The 10,432-nt window shown below is 60.5% G+C and overlaps 1 protein-coding gene across 2 annotated transcripts; it reads right to left on the bottom strand.

Annotated features, from left to right (window-relative positions):
- Window positions 1–1,255: 1,255 nt before the first annotated feature.
- Tspan17 (tetraspanin 17) lies at window positions 1,256–8,074 on the bottom strand. 2 transcript variants are annotated; one of them, XM_048334049.1, is made up of 8 exons: window positions 7,828–8,074; window positions 6,233–6,283; window positions 5,994–6,140; window positions 4,588–4,758; window positions 3,758–3,883; window positions 2,676–2,723; window positions 2,003–2,119; window positions 1,256–1,482 (listed from the first exon to the last, which is right to left on the bottom strand). In XM_048334049.1, the coding sequence occupies exons 1-8, from the start codon at window positions 7,912–7,914 to the stop codon at window positions 1,417–1,419; spliced, it is 813 nt and encodes a 270-aa protein (XP_048190006.1). In that variant the 5' UTR covers window positions 7,915–8,074; the 3' UTR covers window positions 1,256–1,416. The 2 variants fall into 2 exon arrangements, with proteins under 2 accessions (XP_048190006.1, XP_048190005.1); XM_048334048.1 differs by lacking the exon at window positions 7,828–8,074 and having other exon boundaries at window positions 6,233–6,437.
- Window positions 8,075–10,432: the final 2,358 nt, after the last annotated feature.

The raw sequence follows: 10,432 nt of genomic DNA, 5'->3' as shown, positions 1-10,432 counted from the left end.
ACACACTGTGCTTCAAGCTGCCAGACCCAAGAAATACTGAGCTGTGGCGCCCTCTGATGGCCACACGGCCACTCTGCATGCCGCAAGAATGGCCTGGGGCGATTCTAAGCCTAGATACAAACTATCCATCCTCTCCAAACAGACTCCACTCAGCTCCCTGCCCCAGGCACCCAGCTACTTCCTTTGCCAGCTGAGTCCCCAGCAGCAAGTCCCAGCCTTCTTTCCTTTGCATCCTGGGGGCCACAGTGGCCTTGTGATATTTACGGGGACCACCCAGGGGGAGGTGGCGCTCACCGGGGGTCAGGGACGGGGCAGGGGGGCTGAGCAGGGTCTCAGTGAGCTCAGGTGCTCAGGCTGTGGGTGACCCTGCCACTGGAGAGTTGGGGTGACCAGGCAGACATCCATCAAGAGACTCGGGAGCCGGCACCTTAGCTCACGCCTGTCATCCCAGCTACTCAGGAGGCTGAGGTCTGAGGACCACAGTTCAAAGCCAGCCTGGGCAGAAAAGTCTGAGAGACTCTTCTCTCAAGTTAACCACCCAAATGCCAAAAGTAGAGACAGAAGGGGGGGGGAGAGGAGAGGGAGGGGGAAGGGGAGAGGGAGAGGGAAAGAGAGAGAGAGACAGTGAGAGAGAGAGAGCACCGCGGAGAGCAGGCCTCAGTCAGCTTGTGCGCTGCTGGCTCTGGGCCAGGGCCCTTACCACAGTGCTGCGCCAAGAACCACAGCACGCAGGGGGTGCTTTGGGTGGTGGGCTAAGCCAGTGGTTTCCCACGTTCTGTTTATTTGAGTAGTTTGTAGCCATCATCATGTGTGATCCTGAGAGGCGAGCGAGGGAGAGAACATTCGTGGGTCTTTTGCCAGGCCCGGGACACCCAGGCTGAGGTGGCCCGCAGGCTCAAGGTCAAGAGCAGAGCCAGGCACCAGAGGCTCACACCCGTCATCCTAGCTGCTCAGGAGGCTGGGATCTGAGGATCGTAATCCAGAGCCAGCTCACGAGGGCAAGTCTGTGAGACTCTTAGTTCCAATTAACCACAAAAAAGCTGGAAGTGGGAGGTGGTAGAGCGCCAGCCCTGAGCAAAAAACGCTTAGGGACGGCGTGCAGGCCCTGAGTTCGAGTCCGAGGTGGCACACAGAGCACGGTCCCAGATAGCAGGAAAGCTCGGGAACTGTGTGGGCCAGGGCAGAGCCCCGGCCGCCATGCACCGGGGAGCCCCGCACGGCAGGGAGGGGAGGAAGCCAGTTCCCACCCCCGCCGCGCCTTCCCAGGCCCTGGACAGCCACGGCCCCCCAGCGGCGAGACACTGGCTCCTGTGGGGGGACAGGACGCCCCAGGTCCAGGCGGATGCCTCCTGCGGCCTTGCCGGGGTGCGCGGTGCGTGAGCAGCGTGGAGGGCTCTGCGGAGGCCCGGGGGCCGCTCACCAGTTGGCCTTCACCGCCCGGATGTCACTCACGAGGTTCTGGGCCAGGCAGATGCCGAAGATCTGCGAGGCAGAGGGCGGCTGAGGGCGGCTGGGGGGGGGGGGGGAGGGGAGGCGGGGGCGTGGCGGGCGGGGCAGGAGCTGGGCCGGGAGTGGGTGGGGGCGGGGAATGAGGTGGTAGGCAGGGGCTGGGCAGGGATGGGCGGGATGTGGCTGGTGGGGTGGGTGGTGGGCGGGGCCGGTGGGGCAAGGGCGGAGGGCAGGGTGGTGGGCGGGCCCGGCTGAGGGCGGGTAGGGGTGGGGCCAGCAGGGCAGGGGCAGGGCGGTGGGCAGAGCCGGCGGGGCGGGGGCGGGGCCAGCAGGGAGGTGGGCAGAGCCGGCGGGGCGGGGGCGGGGCCAGCAGGGAGGTGGGCAGAGCCGGCGGGGCGGGGGCGGGGCCAGCAGGGCGGTGGGCAGAGCCGGCGGGGCGGGGGCGGGGCCAGCAGGGCGGTGGGCAGGGCCGGCGGGGCAGGGGCGGGGCCAGCAGGGAGGTGGGCAGGGCCGGTGGGGCAGGGGCGGGGCCGAGCAGGGCCCCCAGCGGTACCTGCAGGAGCGCGATGCCCAGGAAGACCCCAGCCACGAGAATCAGGTTGTCCTGCAGCCACTTCTCGAACTGGCCCACGCAGCCTTTGGTGTAGATGAAGCCCTGCTGCTCCAGCTCCTGAGGGCGCAGGCACCGGGTGGGCCGCCTGCCTGGCTGCCCAGGCCCCCTCACCGTGCCCAGCTCTCCCTGCCCTCCTTCAGCCCGCCAAGCCCAAGCCCTGCCCAGGGCCTCTGCACAGCTGATCCTCGCAAGGAGACTCCGCTGTAGAGGCCTTGCCGGATCCCCCGGCCTCTGTCACCTCTCCTCGCTGCCCTGTCCAGCACCCTCTGTGGGCTCACAGAAAGTCACCTGACCAAGTTCTCAAGGAAAGTCACATGACTGTCCTCATACATAAATCCACCAGCCTTCCCACCTTTCTCCCTGCACAGGAGAGCAGACCTGTGTCACAAGCATGAGTTTCCAAGGTGGAGGGCAATGCAGGCAGGCCAGCAGGGGGGACAAGTAGCCGTGTGTGCCACACCCACAAGCTCACCCCCACTCCACGCCACACCCTGGATGCCAAGGGGCCCCAGACCCTCTCTACAGAGCCCCCGAGGCCTTCCACAGGCGCTTCAGGAGCCCCATCCCACCCTCAGGGTCCCCGGCTGCCCCGAGCCTGGGCCCAAACCCTCACCAGTTTGAGCCGAACGTCATAGCCACACTGGGTGTTGAGGACATCTTCCTGCGGAGAAAGAGGCCAGGACACAAGGTGAGGCCACCCAGGGCTGGGGACTGCAGGCTCCTCTCCCCCAGGTCCCTGAGCCCCAGGCTGATCTCCCAGATGTGGAATGGGGGCTCAGGCAAGCATTCTGCCTCAACAGGGTTTGTGCACTTTTGTTTTCCTTCTCATTATTTGTGTGTGTGTGCCAGTACCAGGGCTTGAACTCAGGGCCTGGGCCCTGTCCCTTAGCTTTTTTGCTCAAGACTACCACTGTACCACTTAAACCACAGCACCACTTTGGCTTCTTGGCAATTCACTGGAGATCAGAGTCTCATGGGCTGGCTTTGAACTGCGGTCCTCAGAACTCAGCCTCCTGAGTAGCTAGGATGACAGGCATGAGCCACCCTGCCTGGCATCATCGCATTTTCCAACAGTGGGGAGACCTAGGCCTGGGGGGGGGGGGGGCTCAGATGCTGGCTCACTGGAGGGGGTGACTATGAGACACCCTAACAGGGTCAGAACCACCTGGGCCTGCGCCCCAGCACAGAGGCCGGGGGTCCCTGCCACACACGGCGAGGAAGGTAGCCAGAGCACCCATGGCTGCAAGGGGTGCTTCGTGGAGCAGGGGAGCTTAGAGGCCTGGGGTGCCCGGGGTCCTACCGCTGTTTTTGCTGACTAGAAACAGACCCACACTTGTAGAAGGCAGGCAGCCAGCTGTGGGGGGCCTCGGAGTCCCCAGACACAACTCCATGCTCCAGACAAATCCATGCCTCCGGGCTGGGAATATAGCCTAGTGGCAAGAGTGCTTGCCTCCTACACAGGAAGCTCTCGGTTCGATTCCCCAGCACCACATATATGGAAAACGGCCAGAAGGGGCGCTGTGGCTCAGGTGGCAGAGTGCTAGCCTTGAGCAGGAAGAAGCCAGGGACAGTGCTCAGGCCCTGAGTCCAAGGCCTAGGACTGGCCAAAAAAAAAAAAAAAAAAAACATGCCTCCCACACATCCACAACGGGGGCGGGGGCAGGGGAATGTCTGCACCTCAATGCCCCTACTCACCGCAGGGTCCTTGACGCAGCAGGAGAAGGGCACCCCACAGCGCTCCCGGCTGGGGTTCAAGTCAGTGCAGTTGAAGTAGATATTGAGGTTCCAGTCACTGGGTCCTCGGGCTCCACAGCAAGACCACTGCCAGGAGAGCGGGGACCCCCAGGTGAGCCACCCCACCCCTGGAGCCTCGTTCCTAACTGGAGAAAGGGCTGCTACCCACCCCCTTCCCTCACAGGGTGGGCGGCGAGGGGGGGGTCGTAGCCCCCAGTGTGGTAGAAGCTGTGGGGCACAGCCTGCCCTCCTAACCCAGGAGAGGCTGGAAAGGGAAGGAGGGAGGGGAGGGAGGGAAGGGGGAGGGGAAGGGAGGAAGAGACACTGGTTTGGACCCAGGTACCAATGGCTCCTAGACTGTCATCCTAAATAGTCAGGAAGGTGAAACTGGAAGATCATGGTTCAAAGCCAGCCTAGGCTGGAAAGTCCATGAGACTCTCATCTCCAATTACCAGCAAAAAGCCAGAAGTAGAGCAGTGGCTCAAAGAGCAGAGCACTAGCCTTGAGTGAAAAAAGCTAAGGGACAGGGCCCAGGCTCTACGTTCACATCCCAAACCCCAGCAGCTGACAAAAAAGCCTTGGCCCCCAAAAAAAGCCTATTTCCCTCTCCCTAAGCTCTTTTGCTTCAAGATCACGGGGATGCAGAGAGGCCACTAAGGGGTGGCTCTGTGGGGACAGGCACCTCCTGAGTCCCTTCCCTGAGGGCGGGGGGGGGGGTCCCCAGTACCCAGGGAACCGGCTCCCCGCCTCAGGTGCGCACCAGGCCCCTGCGGCAGCCCTGCTGGACTCACATATTCCTGAGCAAAGTCTATGAGGTTCTGAAGGTCGATGTCGTCCCGGTAGGCCTTGACGTTGTTGTTGATGAAGAGGTTGAGCTGGTCTCGGATCCAGTCCTTGAAGATGAAGGCCAGGATCCCTGTTGCCAGCTCCAAGAAGAAGATGAGGCCAAGGAATATGGAGAACTGGATTAGGGACACAGAGAGGGCGGACATTGAAGACTAGGGATCTGGGGGTGCCACAGGAAAGCGCTACACCCCAGTCTCCACCACAGCCGAGGGGAGTCCAGTGACCCCAGTCCCACTCCATGACTGCAGCATTGCTCACTGGCCTCCACCCCATATAGGGTTAAGGATGGAGCCCAGGGCCCTGAGCCTGCTGGGAGCCTGCTGGGCAAGTGCACTACCAGTCAGCTTGCCCTCTGCCCCCTTAACACCACTGAATGCTGGCAAAAGGCACAGCTGTTCTGACCTATCCAGCCCTTACCTGGTTACCCTTTACCTGACTTCTGGAGCTAGCACACTGTATGCATACCTTTAGTTCCTGACTGGAATACAGTCCCCGTCTCTGTCTCTGTCTCTGTCTCTGTGTCTGTGTGTGTGTGTCTCTCCCTCCCTCTCTTCCCATCCCAGATACAGGACTGAGCATGTGCCTCCTGCCCACCAATCAGAGCACTAGCTCCTCCCAGCCCACAGAGATTGGTCCAGAGATGGCCAATTAGAGACGAGGAGATGCAATTAAAAGTGGTGTGGGAGAAGAATTGGGAGAAAAGTTCTTAAACTCCCCCAGGACCTCTTGAGGGGAGTGAGTGAGACCAGCACCCCCTTTCCAAGACCCCCAACCATTACTCCAACCATTCCAGGGACTGGCACCAACCCAACAGGGGCAGCGCTAGGAAACAGAGACTCTGCTAAGTGACACTGTGGCAACCTTGGCAAACACACCTGCGCCCACAATGCCCAGGCTTTTCCTTTTCATGAGCCAATAAATACATTTCTGTGCACAGGCCACTGGGTCTTAGTTACTGAGAACCTAAAGGATCCTAATAAATAGAAGCAGCATGATACTAAGGGCCGGTGGCTCAAGCCTGTCATCCTACCTACTCTAGAGGCTGAGATCTGAGGATCATGGTTCGAAGCTGGGTTGGGCAGACAAATCTGAGAGACTCCAATCTCCAATTAACTAGCAAAAAAAGCCATAAACAAGGGTGAAGCTCAAGTGGTAGCAAAGCCTGCCTGAGCAGGGGAAGAAAAGCTAAGCAAGAGTGCAAGGCCCTGAGTTCAAGACTCAGTACTGGCATAAATAATCTAATGATGCTGACAGCACACCACAGCTACCCTTTACTGAGCCCCTACTGTACTCCAAGAGGTAAATGACAAAATGATGGGGTTCCCTGGCAGGTAGAGATGGGGGGGCTTACAAACTTGAGCAGGAAGGTGTTCTCCCGGAGGGCTCCAATGCAGCCTGCAAAGCCAAGCACCGACATGACGCCTCCAACCACCACAAACAGCCACACGGGGTCAAGGCCGCCCAGATCTGTCAGCGCTGAGATGTTGGAGAGAACGCCCTGTGCAGGAGGCAGAGGCAGGCGTGGGAGACCAGCCTTCCCATCACCCCCATCACCTCACCCTCATGGCAAGACCTATGTCACTGTCTTACCTTCTCACCCCAGGCCCAGAGGCCAATAGCCAGGAACAGGGCCCCCAGCACCTGCAAGAGTTGCAGTAAAGACCAGAGCACCAGGACACCCCTCCCCTTTCCCTTACCTGGGACTCGAGGGTCTTCAGGAAGGTGGGGGACACAGGCTGCTAATGAGTGGGACCAGGTGCCCTGTCCAGCTTCCAAACTCATGACAGGGCTTCTCCCCCACAGGGCAGCCTGAGGGGGGGGGCTGAAGCCACTCCAGACTCAGGATGGATATCAGGGACCCCTTACTGGGAATTAAAAGTGGGGTAGAAAAAGCCAGGCACCAATTTCTCACACCTGGAACACCTGTATTCCCAGCTGCTCAGAAGGCTGAGATCTAAGGATGGCAGTTCGAGGCCAACCCAGGCAGGAAAATTCATGAGACTCAACTCCAATTAACCACCAAAACACTGCGGCTCAAGTGGTACAGTGTTAGCCTTGAGCACAAAAGTTCAGGGACAGTGCCCAGGTCCTGAGTTCAAGCCCCAGGCATATACACACAAAGTGGGGTTAGAGACAGGCACTGATGGCTACGGCCTGAGTACTGTGGTTCAATGCCAGCCTGGGCAGGAAAGTCTCTTCTCTCCAATTAACCACTAAAAAGCTGGAAGTGGAGGTGTAGCTCAAGTGGTAGGGCACTAGCCTTGAGAGAAACTAAGGGGCAGCACCCAGGCCCTGAGTTCAACCCCCAGTATTGGTGTGCACTAATTAATTATATGTAAATTATGATGGTTGTAGAATATAACTGATTAGAACACTGAGGTGCAAACTGGATTATCCCCTCCCTGTCTGAAAGCTGACTCCCCAAGTGGTCAGGTGACTTGTCCAAGGCCTCACACCCAGGCCGGCCCCACCCAGGTCTGCGGATTCCCTGCCCCGGCTCCCTGCAGCTGCCCACACCCCATCACCACCCCACGGGTGGCAGGTGCCACCCAATCCATCCGGCTGGACAGCCACAAGAAGGTTTGCCCTCCCTCCGCCCCAGGGCCTGAGGAGCCATGGGAAGTGGAGGAGGGAGCAGGGCACGATGACTTGGCAGGGCCCAGGGCACAGATGCCGCCCTGCAAGGGGCACCGGGCTCTGCCAGCCGTGCACTGCTGAATTCGTCCTCCAAGAGGGCTGGAAATCGGGGTTCTCCTCCCCTCCCCAGGAAGCTGCCGCCGTTCCCCACCCTTCCTCCGGGCTGGCCAGTATGACCCGGCTACTCTGCGGGAGCCCGGGACGAGGAGCCAAATCCCGGGGAGTGGGGGGCGCTGGCGGGGCACGGAGGCCCCGAGCCCCCGCGTGGGGCTCAGCGCCGGAGAGGGTGCCGCGGGCCCGGGTCCTCAGGCCGAACTCTCCCTCGTGCTCGGGGCCCTGGTGACCCCGGAGGCTCCCGCACCCCCGGCCCCGCCCGCCCGCCGGCCCCGCCCCCCGCAATCCGGGCCTCTCGGCGGCGCCCGGGGAAAGGACGGACGGGGGGGCGGGCGGGGCCGGGCCGCGCGCTGGGGCGCGGGGAGGGCGCCCGCCGCCGCCGCTGCCGCTGCCCGCGCGGGGCGGGCCCCCGGGGCCGCAGACCCCGCGCTCACCCAGAAGACGACATTGAAGCCAAACAGGAAGTATTTCCCGCAGCAGCCGACCGCGGGCTCCTGGAAGTGCTGGTGCTTGGCCGGCATGGTGAGCGGCCGCCGCCGCCGCCGCCGGCCCCGAGACCGGAGCCCGGCACCCGGACGGGCCGCAGCCCTCTGCCGGCCCCCCTGGGCTCGAGCCGCCCCGGGGCTAGCCCGGCGGCTGCAGCTTCGTGGCGGCGGCCGCGGCCACCCCGAGGGCCGCCCGGCCTGCCCCGCCCCGCCCGCTGGGACCGCCCAGGCGCACCGTCCGCCACGCCCGGAGCAACGCACCGTGCCCCGGAGCCACGCCCCCAGACAGAGACACGCCCCCGGGCAGACCACGCTCTCCCCGACTCCGCCCCTTCTCGGGTAGCCACGCCCCCACCCGACTCCGCCCTCGGTCCCACTCAGGCTCTTGGAGCCCCGCCTCCAAACCGAGCCACTCCCTCTCTCAAACTTTGCCCCCCAGCCCTATTTAGGTTTTCAGAGCCCCACCTCCGAGCCGAGCCAGACCTCTGGGCTCTGCCACGCCCCCAGGCCAGGCCCCGCCCATAGCCCAACAGTTTCTCACATCCCCGCCTTTGGACGAGACTCCGCCCGCAGCCCCGCCTCCAGGCCGAGCCGCGCCCGGATCCAGGCTCTGCCCCAGCTCTTGGCCCCGCCTCACAGCCTCTGGGATCCCGCAGCGACACCGCTGTTGAAGGTGCGGGTGGTTGCAGCCTTTAAGGACCCCAGCCCGAACGGATCAGAACCCGGGCCTTGCTGCTGGAGCCCACCCCGGTACCTGCTCTTGGAGGGATGGGGTGTGTGGCCCCCACTCCAGCAGGTGCACCTGATCTGATTGCAAAACAGCAGCCGAGCATACAGAGGACACGGAAGCCGGGCGAGCTCTTTCCATTTAACCAGGACCTAACCCCCCACTTTCTGGCTCACACATCTGGGGTAGTTGAGGCTTCTCAGTCATGTCCCTTACCCACCCCATCCCCAATGCCAACTTGGGCCCCGACCCTGCTCAGTATTACCAGGAACTTTCACAAGAGCCCCCCTCAAGGCAGGACAGGAGCCTATCTATACTCCAGCAGCCTGGATCAGGTTCAAAAACTTTAGAGCTCTTCTTAAAAAATGTGTCCGTTTAGATTGGGGCTCAAACGATAGAACACCTACCTAGCAAGGAGGAGGACTCCAAGTTCAAACCTCATTTTAAAAAGTTAAGCCATGGGCTGGGAATATGGCCTAGTGGCAAGAGCGCTTGCCTCCTACACATGAAGCTCTCGGTTCGATTCCCCAGCACCACGTATATGGAAAACGGCCAGAAGGGGCGCTGTGGCTCAGGTAGCAGAGTGCTAAGCCTTGAGTGGGAAGAAGCCAGGGACAGTGTTCAGGCCCTGAGTTCAAGGCCCAGGACTGGCCAAAAAAAAAAAAAAAAAAAATTAAGCCAGTGCCCATGGCTCTGGGCTTGTAATCCTAGCTGAGATCCCCAGGGCTGAGATCTGAGAGGATGGGGGTTCAAAGACAGCCTGAAAGTCCATGTGACTCATCTCTGGAAGCAGAAGCATGGCTTCAGTGGTGGAGCACCAGTCTTGAGTGGAAAAGCTAAAGGACAGAGCCCAGGCCCTGAGTTCAAGTCCCATTGTGTGCTCTTCTCTCTCTCTCTCTCTCTCTCTCACACACACACACACACAGACACACACACACACACACACAGACACACACACACACACACAAATTCAACTGCTAGTTTATTCAGAAGTATCTGTTCACAAGTGATGCCAGAAGGTAATTAAGCTTCAAGTTAGCCAGCTTTTAAGGAAGCCCTGTTGGGCTGGAGGGAGGACTGGAGGCCTGACTTCAGGAGAAGTAAGGCCCTGAGCAAAAATCCCAGTACAGAAGAAACAAAAAACAAGACATGATCGACTCTGGACCCACATCAATCTCTCATCCTAGGGCCTGAGGCCCCCACTTCAGCCTGATCCTAAGGCTGGAAGAGGCTGCTGGCCCTGCCCACAGGAGAGTAGGAGATGGGGAGGGGCTGCTGTGCAGGAATTCTTCAGTCCTCTAGTCTTGTCCCTCTAGTCTTCCAGCCCCATGCCAAGGTCCCAGCCACAGCTGTGTTAAGGAGCAGACACATTCCACGTGGGCCCTGATCTGATGAGAGGCAACCTATACTGATTTCAGCACCCCACCTCTGAACCTCCATTCTCAGAAGAGCAGTGGCCTTAAGTCCTCTCCCTTAAAGAGCCACTCGCCCCTGCTTGGGAGGGCCCAGAAAAACTGCTGCTGACTTGCAAGACTCTCTTCTCATCATTGTGCCACCTATGAGCCTTTGTGCCCAGGTTTCGCCCCATATCACCGCCAGGTGAGATAAGCAAATCTCAAGAGACCCTCCTGCCATCCCTACCCCACCCCTGCTATCACTAAGCATAAGCCCAACTCATGTGAAAGGATGTTTTTATGAAGCCAGGCACAGGATTCATGCTTGTAATCCCAGCTATTCAGGAAGCAGAGACAGAAGGACAATGAATTTGAGGCCAGCCCAGATTTTTTAAAAAAAAAGGTAATAAGCCTTTGTCTCATAAACAAAATG

Source organism: Perognathus longimembris, chromosome 25 (genome assembly GCF_023159225.1).
Source record: "Perognathus longimembris pacificus isolate PPM17 chromosome 25, ASM2315922v1, whole genome shotgun sequence".
NCBI classification, from domain to species: Eukaryota; Metazoa; Chordata; class Mammalia; order Rodentia; family Heteromyidae; genus Perognathus; species Perognathus longimembris.
The sequence above is the reverse complement of the archived record's forward strand: the minus strand, read 5'-3'. Positions and strand labels throughout refer to the sequence as shown.